The 21,256-nt window shown below is 51.5% G+C and overlaps 1 protein-coding gene across 1 annotated transcript in view; it reads right to left on the reverse strand.

The window, feature by feature from the left end:
- Positions 1-326: 326 nt before the first annotated feature.
- CSMD2 (CUB and Sushi multiple domains 2) overlaps positions 327-21,256 on the reverse strand; it is a 288,643-nt gene continuing 267,713 nt past the window's right edge. The window contains exons 58-71 of the mRNA XM_086764833.1: positions 18,895-19,071; positions 17,887-18,066; positions 16,498-16,671; positions 15,157-15,330; positions 12,192-12,265; positions 10,816-10,927; positions 8,785-8,964; positions 8,139-8,204; positions 7,411-7,572; positions 6,787-6,899; positions 5,954-6,041; positions 4,645-4,783; positions 3,930-4,106; positions 327-3,378 (exon numbers count right to left, since the gene is read on the reverse strand). Coding sequence (XP_086620959.1) covers positions 3,947-4,106; positions 4,645-4,783; positions 5,954-6,041; positions 6,787-6,899; positions 7,411-7,572; positions 8,139-8,204; positions 8,785-8,964; positions 10,816-10,927; positions 12,192-12,265; positions 15,157-15,330; positions 16,498-16,671; positions 17,887-18,066; positions 18,895-19,071 — 1,799 coding nt within the window. The 3' untranslated portion in view covers positions 327-3,378; positions 3,930-3,946. The remainder of the gene's footprint in view (positions 3,379-3,929; positions 4,107-4,644; positions 4,784-5,953; positions 6,042-6,786; positions 6,900-7,410; positions 7,573-8,138; positions 8,205-8,784; positions 8,965-10,815; positions 10,928-12,191; positions 12,266-15,156; positions 15,331-16,497; positions 16,672-17,886; positions 18,067-18,894; positions 19,072-21,256) is intronic.

Genomic DNA, 21,256 nt, shown 5'->3' on the forward strand with positions numbered 1-21,256 from the left:
CTCGGAGGATCTGGGTGAAGTACCTGTTTCCAAAGGGGCGCTGCTGATCTGCCGTGGCAGGGCATCCGCGAGCTCCCGGCAGGGCAAGCGCAGATTCCTCGCCGGAGGGGTGGGAGCACAGCTGGAATAACATCGCATCCCATCAGCGCCGAGAAGAGCGGAGGGCGCCGACAGGGCCGGCGGACGGATGTTGGGCGGATAAGTCCCTGCCGGTCCCGGGCACACGCGCGTGCGTGCATGCGTGCAGGTCGGCATCCAGAGGGCCCTCGGAGAAAATTTTGGCAGCTCATGAAAAAGGCACCAGAAAAATGTAAGAAAAGCAATGCAAAAATTTATATTTTATTTTAATTCAAAAATTTAAAATAGCTTTCAAATTCAGTAAAGTATGCCTGGACACAATGAAAAGCCTCATATACAGAGACAGATAAATTAAATTGTATATACTGCAGACAAGCCAAGTGTATGTATAGATTACATATTTACACTTTTATGTAAACCATATTTATACATTTTATTACATTTACAAAAAAAAGCTGATCTTCCACTACTCTTTACTACAATAATGAAAAAACATTTACATTGTGTTTTTAACTGTACAAACTTTTGATTCATAAAAATATATCTCTGTACAAAAGAGGGATTTTTTTCTTTTTTTTTTTTCTTTTTGCTTTCCTTTTTTTTTTCCCTTTTTTCTTTTTTTTTTAATTTTTTTTTTTTTTTAATTTTTAAACATAATGCAAGTCCTCTGGGCACAAGAATGGAGAATGTCATGTATGGGGTCCCAGCCAGCTTGCGAAAAAATGGGAAAACACCCCCTCCACTTTTTTTGTTGCAAGGGCAACAGCGGAAAATGGTACTTGATGGGCTGAAAGCAGCAAGTGTGGTTTGCGTGGAGCCTCCCTTGGTGTTAAAATACCTCGGGTTTGTTTGACACGCCTCGACACAAGCTTCTCCTGGCTATTCCACTGACAAAGCAGGGTTCAGAAAGGTCCGAAAAGCAGGCGCGGGCTGCGCCGCTGCTGCGCGCGTGGGCGTGCATCCCTGCTCTCGCTCAGAGCGGCCCAGTCCTTGCGCCACTCATACCCAGGAGGGGTTTTTCTTGGGCTCAGCGACAGCAGGCTGGAGAGACTTGAGCTCTGCTGTTCTGGGACACCGCGAGGTGTCTGGGTTTTGCGTACGGAAAGAGGAGCCAGGATACAGCACCAGGGACTGCAAAACAGCACTGCCTTCGGGATCTGCTACGCAAGGGAGCCCGGTCCCTTGGCGACGGGGGCTGGACAAAGGCCAGAACGGGCTGTGGGTTTGGCCAAGGGCACGAATAATGGAGTAATTTAGGTTGGAAGGGCCCCTGGGGCCAAACGTGGGCCAGGAGAGTCTGAAGGCAGGAACCAGCTCTCTACTTGCAGATGCAAGCCAAGGGACCAGGGGAAATATCCTGGTCTCCTCACACCTCTCCCTGCCTTCACCACAGCCTCTCACAGCTGATGAATCAGAGGGCAGACGAGCCTTAGCCCCAGGCCTGAGCGCCGTTGCAGCCCGGCCGGGCTCCCCTCTTCTCGAGTACCCTCCAGCTTGCTCTGGGCTCCGTGTCCTGCAAGCTGGAGGTGCCCGGAGAGGGGCGGGCATCGCCGCCAGCCCAGCCTGGCCACCCCAAGGGATGCGGAAGGCGAAACCCTTCCCGCCCGTCTGTGTATTTGGGATGAGCTGGGCGCGTGCCTTGCTGCCGGACAGGCTCCAGCACCGCTCCTGAGCCACCCGCGTGCTCACGTCCTCGCAGGCAGCGTCTCGCTGACCCCCGTCCGTGACAGACCAGGGCTCTGGCTCAGGCACGCGCTTGCACCCGCCTCCCGGGAACAAATCAGAGCACCTTTGTGTGTTTTGGGGAGCAAAGCTGGCATTTTTTGGCAGGCTGGCTGTTCAGCAATTAGGCTGTAGAATGCTGCTTACTCTAAGAGCACTGAATAAGAGACAGAGGTAAAAAAAATAATATATATTTATATATATACACACAGACACACAGAGTAAAAGAATAAACAAAACAGAAAAAAAACCAAACTACCCTGTGGTTTTCCTTAGACAAAACCTCAGCTGACATGAGGCAGGGGAAAGCCAGCGTTTAAATGCAAGCATGGATGTAAACCCCACCCCATTTGTTTTAATTCCATTTTCCCTTCAAGTCCTCTGTAACAAGAAGCTCCTCCATTGACACGTACCGCTCTACCTCAGCTGTACTGCGCCGGACTCACAGCCGGTGAAACGGCCCTGTTGCCTCCCCCAACTCCAGCCTGGCCTAAGAAACGGTGACTCAAACCAAACAGACTGAAACCCCGGATCAACAAGAGCAGCTCTCCTCTTTATTAGAGGAGGACGGTGTCAGCACAAAAGCATCGTTCTCTTCTGAGGGAGGAAAAATGTCAAGCCGCCTTATCTGTTCTGCCGAAAGCCAAGGCAACCTTTCTGCCCCTGGGAAATAAAGGGAACAGCTTTGGATAGGAATTAAAACTCTTATTGCATTGCCATTTGGAGGATCAATATGGAAAGGGCAAAGGCTTTTGAATGCTATTGGGGGAAATCACTATTTGTTAGAGTTCTTTTTGAAGAGGTTTTGTCCTTTCAGGCCTGTCAGCAATTTCCTGATCAGGGTGTTTGGGCACAGTTAAATCGGCAGCTGCTGGGACGGGGCCAGAGACGGGGACACATTTCCTTGCCAGCCCTGAGAGCTGTCTGAACTGAACACGGGGCAGAAGAAACCCAGCAAGAACGCCCAAAGGAAAACTAAATACAGGGAAGAGGAGAGAACGCTTGCGAAGTTTTGCTTTTCTCATTGAAAAGGTCTCATTTGAAACCCCTTCCTCTGCAAAAGCCCTAAGTTAGAAGAAACAACAAAGAAACAACCCACAAAACCAAATAAAGACAAAGCAAGTACTTATCCTGTCCCATACTGGTGTTTTCCATAAACCCCAATCAGCACCTTAAGCCTCCCTGTTGTTCAAGCCCGTCCCGAAGTGGTGGGCAGCTGGTGGGACCCCACACACCCCACTGCTCCCCGCAGGAACCCATCACCAAGAGCAGGTTGTAAAAGCCTTCCCATCACCTCGCCTCCCAGGTCCTCACGTTGGGCTGAGACCCACCGGCAGGGTGGGAGAGCGGAGCTGTGCCGGAGCAGACCTTTGGTTGGCTTCGTTATCCACCGCGGGATGGAGAGGGTGGGGGAGGACGACAGGACAACCAGCAGTCTCTCAGGAGCTAACGCAAAGTCCGACGAGCTGTAGCAGCTTCTCCACAGCCTCAACAAGGTTGGGAGGAGGTGGGGAGGGAATGGATGGAGACCAGTGAGGTGAAACACAATCATCCACTAGACACCGACCCCGGAGGAACCTGGGACAATGGGAAAGGAGGGGCAAGAGAGAAGCGAACAGCTCGTTATTACACGTAGAAATGCTGGGAAAGGCTGCGATACCTTCATTACCTCAAACTAAGAACGTTCCACTCTAGAAGCGCTCTTACATTCCACAGAGTACTTCTCTTTACGTCATTAAGTTATTTCTCTGTGCCTATCCAGTAAAACTTTCAATGCCCTTGCTCCACCCTCCTCTGATCACTGCGCAATGCACCCTGTCTGCAGTCACACAGCGAATGATCTTAGAGACTCCTTTTTTCCTCCACCCAGTGACTTCTCACCACGGGGCTACCGAGATTTGCTTTGCCACCAGCCCCCACAAGGTCTTATCCCAACCAGCAGTGAGCACCTGAGACCCAGAGATAGGGATGCTGGTTTGGGTCCTGCCCTGGGCAGAAACGATCTTCTGGGCAACTTGAACCACTCAGTGCTCCTCCGAACCACCGCTTCGGTACAACGTTCAAAAGCGACAGACACGAGGAGAGCGGCGGCACCGTCCCGCTCTCACGCTCCCCTTCCGCCCACTCACCGTGCAGGGGACGGGTGCTATACAGCTGTGCACACCGTGCTGACTGTGAACTCCGTCTCGTTGGCCATGATGTCTGTGGGCTGCAGGTTTCGGTCATACATTGGATTTTCAAACGTCGCTCGGACGTTGGTGTTTTCATGGCCCGCGTAGCCATTGAATGGGACTTTTGGTCTTCTCCTGCAAGGTGTCAGAGAGAAATCCAGAGACTGAACAGCTGCTCCTGCTGTAACCAGCTGAGTAGCCCTGATGAGAAGTCAGTGGAAAGGGAAAAGCTGCTTTTGAAGAGCTTAAGTACCTGGGGATAAGGCAGAGGGGATCTATAAGAAGATCCCACTACAGATCCGTAGCGCAAGCAGCACCCTGGGCTTCGCTACAGCCACAAGCGTGCTCCCTCGGCAGAGCAGCCAGCCCGCACGCGGCTTTGCGGTGCAGCAGCACTTCCACAGCAACGCACGGATCAGGAGAGGTAACGAATTCACAGCACATGCAAAGCCAGCTTCAGTGCTCAAGTATGAAATTTACTTTGCCTGATCCCACTTAATGTTGCCACAAATCTTATTAACGGTCATGAAAGCCCTCAACGCTCTCTTGTCCCAACATGCATGCCTGACCCATTATTTTTTCACCTGAATCAAATGAGAAACCAGATCCAGGGGCAGTGCTCTTAAGTCACGCTTAAAAAGTTTCACCTATTAGCATCACTCCTGAAACCCACCTGTGTTTGTAGAGATAAAGCACAAACCCTGCAATAATCAGGGCTATGAAAGGCACAAGAATGGCAGCTGCCACAGAACTGCTGTTGGATGCAAAGTGGTGTCCTATCGATTCTGGATCATTTTCCATCATGTTGATGTCTGAAACACAGCAGAAGTAAACACGTTTCAGCACACCGCTGTGGGAAACGGGGTTTGCTTGAATTACAGGTTACATCTTCAAAACCAGAACAAGATGGTTACACACGTTGCTGTAGAAGGTAATCAAAAGGTTCTGAGCTGCATGAAGAATGGTTTGGAGATCTAGCCTAGCTTAGACACCATCGCTTATTTAGAACTGCAATTAAAGAGAGAGGTAAATAGATTTACCTTACCAAAATGCTCAAACTCAGACGCTTAAAGTTAGGCTTTAAGGGAGACTTTCAAAGGCTGCAATAACGAGCACCTAATTCTCCATAAAGGTGACAAAACTCCAGGGTCTGATTCCAAAAACCCCAAGAGACTGAAGAGCTCAAGCCACATTTTAAGAGAGATTTTGGAGCTTAGACTTTGTGTTGTCTAAGCCCTGAAGTGCCTCTGTGAATTCTGAAAGTGAGATGGAGACACTTCTTGTGTTTGCAGTGAGACCTGGGCTTTTAGGTCAGAGACCTGGCAACGTGGAGGAAAAAACGTCCAGGTGGTCTTTGTGCCTCCAAGCAGAAAGATCTGCCTTTGAACAGAAACCTGTTCGTTTAAACACCTCACTTTGTTCCCAAATTAAAAATTTTGTTGTTGTGTTGCCCATCTCCCACAGCTCTTAAGCTGAGGATGGGTTCAGCTCCCCTTGTCAGAACACCCAGCGTTCGATGTATTTAGTATTTAAACACAAGCCAGGGCAGAGCTGCTGGTCCCATCGTACAGGGAGGAACCGGAGGTGACAACGGAGCAAGGTGTGGGCTGGAAGTGCTGCCAGGAGATGGGGAGCCTCTCCTCCCCACGCAGCGTGGCACCGCGCTGCCTCAAACACAAAGAACCAGAAGCTGTTTCAGATGCCACCATCTCCCACTCCTTCGGGGACAGAGATTTGATGGCATCCAACTTCTCTACCCCAGTGTGGGTTTTGCCAGCTCTCTTACGAATGATGTGTGGAGGGGAGCTGGGAAGGGTTAAGTTAAACCTGATGGTTCAAAACCAGCTGTAAAGATCAGGCCTAGCAGGGTTAAAAATGAAAGCCAGGCCCAGGAGAAATGTTCCCTGTTTGAAAGCCTCCACTACCACTAAAATCTAGCTTTCAGCAATCAAGCAAAAAAGGAGGAACCGGAGGATGTTTACCAAGCCTCTGAAGGCCAAACTGCCCGAAGCCTTTGCCACGCACAAAGCCCTGGTACACAAACGTGCCGCTTGACGACTCCGATGAGACCTGGAATGACAGGAGAGCAGAGATAAACAGATTTGTTCAACACCTCCCTAGGATTTTAGCACTCATCCTGTCACAGTCTCTTTCAAGCTCATGCATAGCATTAAGTTGATTCAATTCCCCAGAAAATTGTGGCCTTTTTTTAAAGAAATGTGATTGCCCAACAACTTGCTAAGTCTCTCACATCTCAAAGGAAGGAGGAAAAAAAAAAAAAAAAAAAAAAAAAAGTCTTGTTTGCAATACACCGCAGAACGCATCGCTGATTCAACAGGGAGGGCGAAGGCTCTGGGCTACAACTGGCCACGGGTCAATGAGATGCACGTTTCTTCTGAGCTCCAGTGGATCTCAAGGGCACGGGAAGAAACTGGGGTGAGAAGTTGACTCCATAAGGGAATAGTAGCTCTTCTAGCTTGATGTTTAACAGACACAAAACGTTAAAATGGACTCAATCGTGTTAGTTTCTCCTTTAGTGTTACTTGGAAGATTTACAGATTTAAATCCACAGGGCAATAAAAAAATCCATACAGCTGCAAAGAAGCATGGAAGCACTGTCATGTAATGTTATTCTGTGTGCTGGAGGAACGCCCTACGTCCCCTTCAAGCGAGGAAGTGACCGGAGGACACTAGCCTCATCTTGCCACCAGCTACGGGAGTTATTCCCTCAGCTTCAGCTGAAGAAAAAGTGAGGTTGTGACAACGGGAGGAGCTGTGTGGGCGGACTTTGCATATGAGGTGCACGTGCACTTACGTGTCCATCTAGAGCCCATTTATCGTTTCTGAACTTGTTGACAAAGATCTCCACTGGCCCTGTTATCTGGTAAACCTGGAGAAGCAGGTGCACATCTTCTTTCTTATAAATGCCTGAAACATAAGTGGCTTTTAATCACTAAACCACAACAATTCTATTTGAGTTTAAGTAATTAACTTTCTACCCGAGAGAGTAGAGAAATCAACTCATCATTTTAGAGCGCACAACTCCACCCTCCAGGATATTAAAGACATTTTGCACACGGGAAGAGTTTCAGCTGTTGATGTTTAGGTTACGTTGCTGGACCAGTAACAACCTGGTGCTCCATGGAGGGCAGGGACAAGGGGCACTCACAACTTCTAATCCTGTTTGTCTTGGACTACAAGCCCACCACTCCAGCACACAGGGAACGGACAACAGACTGGGCTGAGCCAAGGCAAACGCAGGTACACAATTTTGTTTGTCTTGGTCTGATCAAAGATTGGAGACTCCAAAGCTGGGTGGCTCTGCAAAGCTCTGTGAGAACATCAACACCACCGACACAGCAGAGCACGCTGCTCCTCACTCTGCGAGGCCACTTCTGACCAGCGTGAAACCCTACGAACGGCCGTGTCGGCTCCTTACCGGACACCTGGAGCTCCACGCCGCTGTGGTCGATCAAGGTGGCATTGACTTTACTGGTGGCAGGGTCGAAGCTAGTGACAGACAGCATGGCAGGCTGCTTTTTCCCCATGTATTCATAGGAGCCTTTCCAAAGGGAATTCTTTGCAAACACATCAGCAGGCACTAGAAATCACAGCAATTGGGGATGCAGGAAAAAAAAAGCACGTTGCCATTTAGTTCCATTTTTCAGAAATCAAAATAGAGCAAATTTCTCTCTTTCTTCGAATTCACAAATACATATTTAAATATCCCAAACCCCACCCACCCACCCACTCTCTGTGTTATCACTGAGCACAAAGCCAAAGAGGAGAACAAACAAGCTGATGACTTCCATTTTGTTGTTTTGACAAAGAAACCACAACTGAAGTTATAAAAACCAACCCACTCTCAAATTAAATTATTAGAGAAAGCTAACAAAACCCATTTTTTTTAACAGAGCCCTAATGTAAAACATCCTTAAGAGCTCAGATCTCCAGAGTGCCCTGGGGAGGGCAGTGGGCGTTGGTGCCCGACTCCCTTAAGGCTCCCGTCCATGCTGCAGCGAAGCACGGACACGATGGAGCGCGTGCCTGCTTTCAACCAGTTTCAACACCTGCAAGGAGCAGCTGGGGTTTCTGGAGGGACGGACCTGGTAAGGTCCAGGCCTAGGACTAACACGACCCACGGAAGAGCGAGCCCCGCTACGGTACCTGAGACCTTGGCGAGCGGCGGGTCACGCGCAGTGCCAACCGGCCTTCCGCTGGGGCGGACGTCAGCTGAAAGAGAGGGGCAAACCGCCGCCGGTGAATATCGCGGCGGCCGAGACCGTGAGACATCCCTACTGTGCTGGTGCTAACAACGAACAGCCTTCGGCTGGCGCTGCTCACGCGAAACGTGGCTGCGCACCCCTGCGCACACGGGCTTTGGGCGGGTTCCTGCCCAGCCCACCGAAATAGCACCAAGCTTTCGTCCACTGCCCTCCCTGCTACCTGCGCCAAAACCAAAGCGTCCAGAGAGAGCTACCATGCTCCACCACAGCCACACAGCTCCGCTTCAAGATCAGACCCTTACATGTTCCTGATATAAGGCTCTGAGGTGGGTATAAGGTGTGTGAGGCAAGGAACAATCTTTGTCCTGTGCAGATGCTTCTGGATCCAGACCAGCAGGCAGAAACCCCCCAGCTGCCTGCCCGCTGGGAGCGGAGGTCTCCACAGCCAGCCCAGCCCTGCAAACATGGGGCTTCTTCTGCGCCAGTGCCGGTCTGAGAGCCCGGCTGCTTGCTGTGGGCTGCACCCCTCCCCTTCGCAGAGCCGCGGGCAAACGCGGAGCTGGCGTCACGCCGCTCGGAGCCTTTACCGAGGCAAATAGGTGGTTTTCCTGTCCAGCTGCCATCTGCTTTGCAGGTTCGATGCTCGGAGCCGCCGGTGAGATAGTACCCGCTCTGACAGGAGTAGATCAAGGTGTAGCCCAGAGATGGCAAATCCAGAGCACCAACGTTGGCGTGGGAGGGGGTCTCCGGCTGCTTACAGTGGTGAGCTGCAAAGCAGAAGGAAAACAGAGATGAGACACCATCCAGGCGTTCCCAGAAAGGCAGAAGAGTGACACCACGATGTCAGCAAGGACAGAAATCTCCTAGAAAAGGTTTTTTGGGAAAAGCTTTCTCTGCTCGCTCAGGGAGACAATGCCATGCCTGGATTTTTCCCAGTCAGATGAGTTAACAGGACAGCTTCCCAAGCTTCACTGGCTGGATTGCTTTCTGGCTAAAGCTCTCAGGGAAAACTTCCCTCGGTTCCAGCTTCCATGAACTGAAAAATCAGGCTCTGCCCTCCCCTACCTTTTAAGGGAAAAAAGTAAAAAGCAAATTATGCTAAAGACACCTTCCTCCTTCCCTTGAACTGACCCCAGCACTGCGTCCCAGACTGAAAACCGCCTTTACAGGGTGCCAAGAACCAGTAAGTTAAGCCAGTGATTCCAGTCAGTGCATTACAGACCCATTTCTGTATAATCTCCCTTCACAGGACCACTGTCCTATTCACAATTTGCATCCGCCTGTCCACAGGATCACACAGCAAGTCCTCAGAAGCGTGCAAGAGTCATAAATTCCTGTAATTGCTCAATAACTTGCAGGATTTGACCACAGAAATCGAAGCCGAGCTCGGCCCAGCTCCCTGCCCCCAGAGCCAGCGTGTGCCTGTGCTGCTCTACCAGGTCCTGTCGTAAACCTGTCACCGCTTTCCTTGAGAAGTTACAACACAAAATGAATAAATCTCAGAGCTGGGAAGCTCCCTCTCACCCGCACTGTAAATGTGCCCTTTCTGTAGCTCTCAGACCGCTCAAGAATGAAAACAAATCCTCAGCAGCCCTCACGAGGCATTATTTTCATCCTTGTTTTACAGAAGATGTAACACAAAACGCAGAAAGCTGAAAGGCTAACCCAAACTCGCACGCTCCGGGAGCTCTGGACCCAGCTCGGAGGCGGCGGTTCAGCGCTTGTTAGCAGTAACTGCACCCAACTCCACGCTGCAGATGGAGAAGGCTTTATGCAAAACTCAGCAACAACTCAGTAGTCCTTGCTGGCACGGGTCAGCCAAAACCATCTTCTATTTCCATGCACCAGGAGCACAACCCCACAGCCTGTCGCTGCTGCATCCCTGCAGTCTCCCAATTAATCCGAGAGAAACCTGTGAGTTTGGGGACGCGCTCCCGCTACCCAGGGAAGGGCAGCTCCTTCCCAAGTAACCGTCCCCACCTCTGATGCTCCATTTTTTTTCAAGGTAGGTGCCCCGGGTGGGCTGCTCGCAGCACGAGCGCCTAGAGGGTTTGTCAGCAGAAAGACAATCTCACCAATAAACCACCTCACACGGGAAAGGGAAAAGCTTTTTAATACTTCTGATACAGAGGCCACAGTGGATATTACCACTTAAATATGTTAAATTAAACTCCTCTGGTGTAGCGGGGAAAAGATGCTGGACAGCTTAAAAGAAAGAGCAACAGGTTATTAAAGACGAGAAGAAGGCCGCTCCACCCGAGAGCCCTTCCGGCTAAATGTTAACCTGGTCCCCGGAGCGCGAGCTCACAGCTCTGCCGTCAAACGCGGCTTCAGAAGCACAAAACAAAGTCTCACCTGAAACTATTTCTTTAAGGAAAGGACAAGTGAAAAAAAAAAAACTTAGCTGAAATCAGAATCGGCTGCTGGTATAGTCATATCAGGAGAGGAGCGACTGTGTGATCTCCCTTTTCTTCAGTAATCTGTTCTCTCAGAGCTCTCCCCCAAATCAGCAGCTCTTCAGAGCCAGCAATTCGCACGGTGAAACACAGCAACGAAACAAGGCAACAGCACGGCCAAAGGCACGGCTTCTCTCGGACAAAACCTCTCCCAGGACTTACGGACGCAGTCGGGCTGCAGGCCGCTCCAGGTGAGGTTGGGGAGGCAGGTCCTGGTGGTGGAGCCCTGCAGCAGGTACCCCTTCTGGCACTTGAAAAAGATGGTGCTTCCCACCTGTTTCGAGGGAGAGAAACCTCTGAACTTCCCGGCGCAATGTGCGTCACCCTAGAAGTACTTCGTCCTTTAAACGCACCCAAGCCAGCATCAAACACGGGGGCCGTGGGAAAGGGGGATTTTTTTTTTTTTTACCAAAAAAGATATTCAATATAAGTAGTATCAACATCCTGCAGCTATGTTATATTATTATTAATATAATAATAATATTATAATAATATTATGGTATGATCCCAATTGGGATTGTGATCACAAAACCTGAAACCTGACTTTTCAACACTTTGGAGGCAGGCTTACTTTTGGCAGACCGTGCGCTTTTTTTACACTCAGTTTCAACAAAATTACTGTTATTTCAACCAAACCATTATCTGTAAGGGAGCTCACTCCCTGCCTCAGACAGGCTGGCAGTACGATGCTGTTCGTCTGCGAGCCCCGTAACTGCAACTGGCTTTGCTCTGAAACCAGAATACGCTGCGATAAAATCGCCAAGCAGCTCTGAAGTCCCCTTCCCACCCTCCCCAGCAAGGCTGTACCACGCCAGCCGCCTCCTCGCTGACGCTGCAGCCGGGTTGTATCCCGCAGCCGCTCCTGGCCGCCGCGGTCCCCAGCGTCCCGTGGCCAAAGGTACCAATTCCGCTCCAGCCACCACCCCGTCCCCTGCGCGAGCACCCGAGGGGGCTTCGCCGCGGCGTGCAGCTTTCAGGCCGGCAGCCCTTACAGGAGTCAGGCTTACAGTGTCGCGGTATTAATTAAAAACTAGAATTAATTCATTAAAATCCAGGATTAAGACAACTAATTAGCAGCAAAACTGAAAGATCCACTCCGGCAGGAACAGTTGCTATCCCAGCCTCGTGCCCGGCTCGGTCACGGCAGGGAACAGGCGCCCGCAGGGACGGCAGCGGAGGCTGGAGATGCGGCACCCCGTGGGAATCACTTGCGTTTTTTCTCTCCTTTCCACTGACTTCATACTGTACAGGAGCGGAGATTAAGAAAGCCACCTACAGAATTTGGCCTGAAAATGAATGGAAATTCTGCCTCCAATGTGAATACTGATTACACTAATAACTATTAATTAGCACTGTAATTAATATCATAAATAATGCACTGCTAGTTAATCCCATACAAATGCGCTCTGAGGTCCAGCGGAGCACGCCGGGACGTCCTGCTCGCGGGAGGACACACTGATCTGTGTAAGGACTCGGACACGGACCGGCCAGGGCAGCTCTCGGGGTGCAGCCGCGGGGACCCACACCTGGGACCGTACCTGGTAGCCCCGGGAGTTGTTCTGCATCCCGAAGAGAGGCACGCCGGGGTCCGCGCACGTCGTCAGGCTGGGGTCTTAAAAGAGAAGAGCAGAGGCAGGGCTTTAAAGGAGGGGTTGTGGAAGCCACATCAGAGCTCTGCCTTCCCCTGCTCGCCACAAACACCGTGCTGCACCTTTGCAACAAGACGGAAATATTCTGCTACAGAAGGATTACATAGCAACAAGGCAAAATACACAGATCTTTTTGTTTCTTAAATCCCTGACTGCTGCAACGTAAACTAACCAGAGGCACTCTGTCACCCAGGAGAAAAAACACCAACACAGACCTGGTGTCAGGGACAAATCTCTTCCCTTCCCCACACCCGATGAGCAAAGCGCGAGACCTCGCTTGGTCTCAGTCTACCAGAAGATGAATACACACAACGCAGTGGGAATACCTGCTGCTACTTTTCTAGCATCTATCACTTAATTTTTTTTCCCAGGATGTTGACAGCAGCAGGGCATCAATGGAATTAAAGCAGAGATGCATCACACCAACACCAGCATCCCAAACCAAGCAAATCCCAAACTGAGCAAAGGAAACGGAAGCTTCTGTCTGAAGGGCAGCTCTGCAGCAGCAGGTTCCCGCTCCTTGGACTCCCAGGATTGAGCCAAGCGGCAATGCTGGCCACAGGGATGCTTGGTACCCGGCCAGGGGTAGCTACGTTAGCAGAGCTGGAGCACCGCAGGATCTTGGCGCAATCAGACGAGAGCCTGCTCTGGATTCCCAGCCTTCTTTCTTCAGCAGGCTCAGCATTGCTAGGAGGAGGACCGTAAGCAAATCCCTCTCTACCACTACCCAAAATACTCCAACTAACGGGACTGTGCAAGACAAGAAATAAACTAAGGGAAGCATCCACCACCCAGCACGGTGGGACAGACTGGTCGGTCCCCACAGCCTGTGGCTGGAGGCCAGTGGAGCACAACCGCTGCACCTAATGGCACGGCTGTTTATTCTTCTGCCTTTAATCCTTTAATCTGACTAATCGGCCTCTTCACACTGAAACATTATCCACTTGTTGGTGTCATCCCCAGGTCCTCGGAGCTGCGGAGTCACTAAACAAGGAACGCAAGATGTGCCTGATTTGGGGCTGCTGGCACACAAGCTAATTCATTTTCCGTCACTTGGCTCTGCTGAGCTTTTGTCATTTATCACGGATGCAGTTTCCATGGAAGCCCCCAGATAAATCACAGTGTGTGAAATAAATAAATAAAGAGCTCCGTTGCTGGATGAGGCAGCAGGTGATGGATGGCAGAGGGTGGAGGGCAGACCCGGGGGCTCCTGGCTGCGCCTGGAGGGTCTGTGGTGCCGGCAATCTAACACACCACAAAAATGGATGAGATCTGAATAAATACAACACTGTCCGTTCAGCTGCCTGTGCCAGAAACCGACATTCCAGGTCAGGGCTTTGTAGACACGCAAGTCTTCTCCTTTCTCCTGGTTTGTTTAGAGAAGACAAAATCTAAGTACATTCCATCAGCAGCATGAACGGCTGTCTTTGCTGCGTTCAGTCATAGGCGGCTTTGGAGGGCTGGGTTCCAGTGTACGTACGACAGGATCCCGGACAAGGACTTGCAAGAAAGCGATGAAGCATTTGAAGCCAATATTCACAGCAGTAGGTAGGTTGGTCCCAACTCTTTGTCCATGGGAAAGCTCCTGGTGAAATCAATCGGAAACTTGGAGGTTCAGGCCACAAGTATTTTTATATCCCCGTAATTGGCAATGCATTTAAGATGCAGCTAGAACGACTGAAGTCCGTGGAGAACAGCCCGAGATCTGTTTCTGCCCCAGACGCCCACACGAGGCGATGATGGTGGTGCTCAGGCAGACGGTTAAGGTAGCAGCACGCAGCCCGTGCTGTTCATCACCACGGGAGTTTGCGAATGCGGCCAGAGTTTTAAAGAGGCAAAGAATGCTGTGACTAATTACGATTATACAGCTCCCAGAGGTTTCAAAGGGTTCTGGACGCCCCAGAAAATGGGCACCTGAAGAACATGCCTGAATTTCGGCCTGAATCCCAACACTGTGGCTGGGCAAAGCAATTTGTCGGATTTTGATCTCTGTATACAGCACTTTCATACTTCTAGGAGTTGCTGTTCTGTCATTCTGGAGATAACCCAAAGGCAGCGGCGGATGTAAGAGCTCTCACGTGCACCCTTTAGGGAGAACGCGGGTTTGCTGCGGCAAAAGAGAAAAGCTCCCCTCCGCAGCAGCCCAGGGCTGCTCTCTGCGGTCAGGTTGCATTTCCAGTCGCATCACCGGTGATGACACTGTGCATCTCCACACCATCACAGAGCAGCGGGTGGGGTTGGAGGTCCCTGAGGAAGCCTGGAAGCAGCACAGAGCCCAGCACCGTACAAAGCCAACAGACTGGATATTCTCCAGGCAGCAGCAGCGTTAGCACGGCACAGGGCAGGAGTGTGGGCGCAGCATGGCACCAGTGCCCTGCCACCGTCCCCAGCCCCTGAGGGAACTCAGGCAGTGCCAGCCTTCGGGACCTCTGCCTGGCACCGTCCTCCACAGGCTCTCAGCCCTCAGACCTCACGGCCCAGGTTGGGAATGCTGACCTGGAAGTTCTGCAGAGGAACTTCTCCCTCCTGCCCACTGACAGCCCAAGCACAGTGCTGAGGGGCAGTAGCAGGGAGGAGATGTCTTCCCCAGACACGCCACATATTGACCACCATCAGGGGCAGGAACGACTGGGACAGGCACCGAGTCTAAGCAGCAAGCCCCAAGAGAAGGCGGTGGGTTTGACACCAGCTAGTATGAACAAATCAGAAGCATCATCCCAATACGTTCCAATTTTCAGGGAAACAAAGTGCTAATCTCTGCAAACCCAGGAAAGAAAACCAACTGTCACAAACGGCAAAGCAAGGTGACAACTCACAGCTCTTCGCTTACAGACACAGAGGGGTCTCCCCTTACCTATGCAGCTGGGCTGGGTCCCGCTCCACGTCCCGTCGGACTGGCAGAACCTCCGGGCCGATCCCACCAGCACGAGCGGGGCTAAGCAGGAGAAGGAGACGGAGGAGCGGTAGGTGAAGCCTCTGTCCTCCCTCCTGCCTTGTGCCGGTATCCCCGGATCTCCACAGAACACAGCTGCAACGGGCAAGGAGACACGCGGATCGCGATCAACCTCCTCAAGAGCAAGCAATGTAATAAGCTGAAGATGGGTCTATGAATGGTCCAAAACTCACCACTCCCTGCCATCAAACTCTGGGATTGACTAGGGAATTAGCAGCAGCAGAAGGCATGCTGGCTATTTTCCTTGTAATTCGCTCTTTTTGTCAACTGCTGTTAATTAACTTCCACCTTCTCCCACATATTTTCTTTTTTTTTTTTTTTCTCCTTTTTCATTTTTTCCCTAACAGCATGCTTAGCTTTAGAACGTATCTCTAATTGCATGATGTCAAATTGCTGTGTGGTTCCATGTCACGCAGAAAGCCCACTAATTACACGAGACCCAGGGAAAGTTGCAAGGAACAGAGTGAGGGCTTTGTACGATTTAATACGAAAATGGCTATCACGCAGCTGCCAGCCACCCAGCCAAGGAAAGAAACCTAGACCTGCCTGGGTCGCTACGAGACATTTAATTTTTTTGCATTAGCTATTGTATCGAGCACACAGGTTTCCAGTGAGTTGGAGCTCCGCCTTACAAACATTCCTAACTTCTGCTGCAACAACACAGGGCCCTTTGCCAAAGGGTTTCTGCCTGCGGCAGCTTCAGGAGCCCTGACTGCAGAACGCTCAGGGGAGACACACGGACAATCAGCTGATTTCAAAGATGCCTGCGGAATAGGAACATGTAAGATCTCCAGATCTTGTTGCAAACGTGACCTCACCTCTCCATGGAGAGGTGGAGTGACTGACCCCTTCCCCACGGCCACTCCTGCCTCCTCACTGCAGAGCTGCCAAACCAAGCCTCCCAGCGATCCGGCTGCTGCTGGAGGTGGGGAGAACATTCAGAATTTTGGCTACAGGCACTCTGAGCACCATCAAGCTTTTCTCACGGCAAAACCACCACTGCCTCCAGCGTAAGACTTTCCTCGTGCTTAGGAGCAGGAAGCACAGCAAGCAGATACTTAACTTCCTGCACACCGAAAATCATCCATCTGCACCCTCTCTGATATTGTCAGGCAAGGCAGAGTTGACACTAAGATCAGCTGCACGGAGCCCAGAGACGCTGGAGGGAGAGCAACCAACCGGGTTTTATGCACAGTCCTCCACCCAACCCACGCACGAAGACGTAGACAGTTGCCTACTCACGGAAGCACTGGGGGATCTCCCCGCTCCAGGTGCCGTTCCCCTCGCAGGTGAGCACGGCGGGCAGGGAGAGCTGATACCCCTCCAGGCAGGCGTAGCTCACGCTGGAGCCCCAGCTGAAGTCCGAGCCCACCGCCTTCCCGTTGGGGATGCCTTGCGGGGATTTACAGACGATAGCTGAAGAAAAAACAAAAGCACACTGGGGTTTCTCTTACTTCTCAGCACCATTATTTCCGTTAACAAGCAAATCCATGGAGCATCAAATTTACATTCTGCTCTCAACGAGCATCTCCAGGGACCGGCCTAGCAGGGGGCTGTACAAACTCCTTCAGCTGTGCGTGCGGTTGTAAACCCCAGGATTTTACTTTGAAGTTTGGAGTTAACCAAATCCCAAATCTCCAAGTCACATTTCTGAGTCAGTGTTCATTTCCAACTGAAGGTAAGAATCGAGTCTGGCTCGGCGTGAAAACTCATCTCAGATTCCCCGAAAAATTCATACATTTTGGACAACCTGACTGAGTTTCACACCAGCAGCTGAATCAACAACCAGTCTGTATTTCATCCACTCTGGGGTGCTTAACATGACATTTTTGTGGTGCTTTGCTTTTCAGCTCAGGGGAGCCCTGGAAAAGATGCTAAGCTCACGCAAATCAGCCCGGCCTCCAAAGGGAAGCCTGGCCATGCTCTGTGTTACTCCTGCAACGTTCGCTCAGTGGAGAGAATGAAGCAGTGCAAGGATTGATTTTTACATCCTCTGAAGGAACTGGAGTTAATTTGGAAGTTTCTATGTGGTCTGCATTTATATCAGAGTTGTGACAGGTGAATTTTCCATACTGCTGAAGAAGCACACGGATGCTGCTCGAAGCCTTATCTACGCTGCTGGGTGAGTAAAACACCCGCAGGAGAGATCCAGCCTGCCCTGCCACTGCTCTGTTATTGCCTTTCCTATCTCTGGACTAGAGAGGCAATCTCACAACTGAGAAATAATGAAAGGAGTTGGAAGAAACATTTTTCAGACTTACAGATGATGTCAAAAAGCGTGTGTTTTCAAAACACAATATTTCATTCGAGTTTGATCTGAGTTTTTGCAAAGAGTAAGTAACTTAGCTCTCTGCGCTTTGCTCTTCCTTCTCTACTACAGGGGTAACAGCCACTTCCCCTCTCCCAGGCGTATCGTGAGGACTGATTGACCTGAAGATAGCAAAGTGTTCATGCTACGTTGATAAAATTGCCTAAGTGCCAGGAACACAAGGGACAGACTGAACAATAAGGCCGAGAAACTCCCAGGTGAGCTCCAGGCACGACGCAGTAGCTGCTGTGTCGCCACAAGTCACAGAAAGTTTATGCCCTGTAAAACTCTCATCCTCCAATATTTTCAGCAACCTGTCTTACCCTTGCAGGCAGGCTTGGTGCCGTTCCAGGTTCGGTCCTTCGTGCAGGTTAGCGAAGACGCCCTGTCCGACTCCATCATGTACCCCGGCGTGCACTGGAACACCACCGTTCTGTTGTAGGTGAAGTCGCTGCCCAGCCTGATGCCGTTGGCTGGCACGCCGGGGTCACCACAGTTGATCACTGCCAAAGAAAAAGAAAGAAGCATTTCCAGCTGTCGCTCCCACCTCACACTTCTGGAGCTGCCGTAATTAGAAACCTGATGGTCCTGAGCATTTTTCAGCGCAGGATGCAACCCACTAATCATGGAGAAGGGAGCATCCGTAGCACCGAGGGTTTGGAGTGCGGCACCAGCTGTAGAGCAGGCTGGGCCACAGCACGCGGAGAAAACTCTGCTTCTGCTCAGTGGTGGAGCGAGTAGTGATCTTAACGGCACGTTAAGACCTTGCACGAAGTACTAACACACATTAAACATTAAAGAAAACCTGGGTCAGATCTGGGCTAGCTGGAAGGCAGTTTGCCCGTGGCACTCCATCCTCTCTTTACCCTGGTTATTGTCTCTTCTGCAAGGCCACATTTGCCATCATCCCCATCCCTGCTACAGGCATCTGCAGGCAGGAGCTGTGAGGAAACACAGTCACCGACGGCTTCTGAGCAGGGCTCTGCGTGCACGTCCCGGTGCCGGCACAGCAGCAGGCAGCAACGTTCACGCTGGGAAGCAGCCCCGGAGAATTCCTCCGGGTCAGCTGACATTACTCATTAAAGTTATTACAGAGCTCCCTTCATCCAACTGGAAAAAAACAAACCCAGAGCACGAGTTTTCCATTAGGCACCTGCAGGGACTGCAGGCTGAGCGGCTGCGGCTGCCGCCAGACCGTTTAGCCAAGTTTCTCAGGACGACACACGCGCGTGTGCAGGTCTACAGCAACATCCAGCGCGCTCCGACAACCCGTCCCCAGGGCCTGGCAGCATCGTTCACCTCACTTTCCAGGAGCCCACCCCAGCGCTCACCTGTACACTCTGGGCTGGTCCCAGTCCACGTCCCGTTCACCGTGCAGTGCCTGCTCAGCACTCCCGTGGAGTAATAGCCTTCCCGGCACTGATAAATAATGGAACTGGAGAAAGTCAAGCCGTCGTTAAACACAACCCTGGCGTTGCTGGGCGTCCCTGGGTTTCCACAGGATATAACTAGAAAGCAAAATGGCAAAGTTAAAAAAAAAAAAACCCAAAGACCACAAACAACCCTCAACCCAAATCCAAAAAATAAGGCTTTCATCCTGCAACCGACTGTTGTCAATAAAAGTAAGATGAGCTGCACAGCTCCTACATCAGCTCAGGCAGAACAGTCCATTCCACGGAAAATCAGGTACACCAACCCGACAGGATCCCAAACAGCGCTCCCCAGCTCCGCCGGGCGGAAGGAAGAACTGGGGTCTGTCTGTCGCGGCGGCCCTACCCCGGCTCTCAAGCTCCCCTCTGGTCCTACGGCTTAATAAAGCAGCTGATGCCAGGCCTGGAGTCCTGCCACGTTCCAGGAGCCTGGGAGCCTCCTGGACCCCAGCGTGCCGCTTGGCCTCTGACCCCCTCAGGAAGCCAACGGTTTTGCAGCCTTCACAGGAATGAAAGCGGCACGGGAGCCTGCTGCTCTCCCGCCACGGCATCGCTCGCTGCCCAGCCACACCCAGTTATGCCTTCGGAGGAGGGAGAACATCGCGGGAATACAACTACAGGTTTGTCAACCCACTTTTTATGTCTAAAGTACGCCAGCATCACAGCAATGAAAGGTGTCGGAGTGAACGGCGGCACACGAAGCCCCGTCGTGACAAAATAAGCACCCGCAATAACCGCACCCAGCCCTCGTTTACTGTGAAATTACAGGACGTAAAAGAAAATCACACGAATCAAGGAAAGGCCTAACCCGCACGGCTCCCAGCTCTTTGACAAGGAAGTTCCTGGCTCCCACACCTCCCCAGCAACACGTCACCATGTCCCACACCGCTCCCCAGCACGCACCCCGCAGCACTGCCAGCCGTTCCGCAAGGGAAACGCGTCCGCCCCAGCAGGAGAGCAACGAGCACAGGCCACCAGCGCAAGGAGAGCCTTCCTCTGCCTCGCTGCTTCGTTTGCTGACAGCCCGTTAACACCGGAGCTCGGTGGAGCCATATCTGTCTGACAGGAGGAAACTAATAACCGCTCTGGACTGTGCGCGCAGGAACGCTGCGTGGCACTAACACCATCCGAGGTGCTCGCTCGTTACAGATTCCCCGTGCAGCCAACGTCTCTGTGATACACGGTGTCATTTCCAAGAGATGCTGGGATAAAAGTCATATTCTATCAACTCAGAAAAAGCTCCCAATTACCATTTTATTGCCTGCCCATATATCAGCGGTTCTCTCCTGCCCATGTGGCCAAACACACACAGATGACCCAAAAATATTACTTTCACGACTACAAGGAGACTCATGGAGATGATTTAATCGCAGTGCGCACCAGCTGCGACCTGCATAGGTTAGACACAAAAGAAGCCATAAATGTAAGGATGAGGGGTTTGAACTTTGAAAATCGTGATTTAAATAGGATCTAATCGTGCAAGTGAGCAGTAAGCAGGTAAACAATTCCCTTCGGCTTCAGTGGGAGACGTAAAATGAATCGGGTCCCAAAACAGAACTGGTTTTGGCTCTGGTTTTAAACAGCATATAAATCCTGAAGACCCTAGAAGTCCTAAAGTCACACCCACTCATGTCTCCTCAAACATGTCAAACCCAACCGCCTTTAAACTGAAGTCAACATTCAAGAAAATAACCTGAAAATCAGCTTATTATTAAATCAGGATTTCTTAGAGTTGCTGCTTCTCTACCAGGGAAACGCTTCAGGAGACAATGCTCAGCCGGAACGGCTGGATGACACGGAACGCCTGACTCTCCACTGCAGCGAGGACTGCATGGGGCGCTGCCAGCCAGCTCGTCCCGCTCCCCTCGCGCTGTCACACAGCTTGCAGAAGACACGACAGAGACGCGCAGGAGTCCAGACCCTGCACACCTGGATTAGCACACCTCTCCCCACCGGTACCAAAGACCCAGGAGCCCCGACCGGCAGCCTGCTCCGGCCGCGCTGCGCTGCCAGGCTGCACGTGCTGGTGCCGCGACTCTCCCCCAGTTCCTCCTCCTGGAATCAATTCTGGTTTTTGAGGACGCGTGCTGTGCGCGTCTGCTGGCCCGTCAGCAGAGGTGGCAGGGATTTCGGCATCTGCCTTGACTCCTGATGGAAGCCAGAGCTGTTCCCCACGATCCCTTTGTTGCTGGGGGGAGCTGGGAAGCTTCTGCATGCTATGAAGAGGCCTCTGCTGTATAAAACATCGCAAAGCTCTGAGGTG

This window comes from Chlamydotis macqueenii, chromosome 22 (assembly GCF_036417535.1).
Source record: "Chlamydotis macqueenii isolate bChlMac1 chromosome 22, bChlMac1.mat, whole genome shotgun sequence".
NCBI lineage: Eukaryota > Metazoa > Chordata > Aves > Otidiformes > Otididae > Chlamydotis > Chlamydotis macqueenii.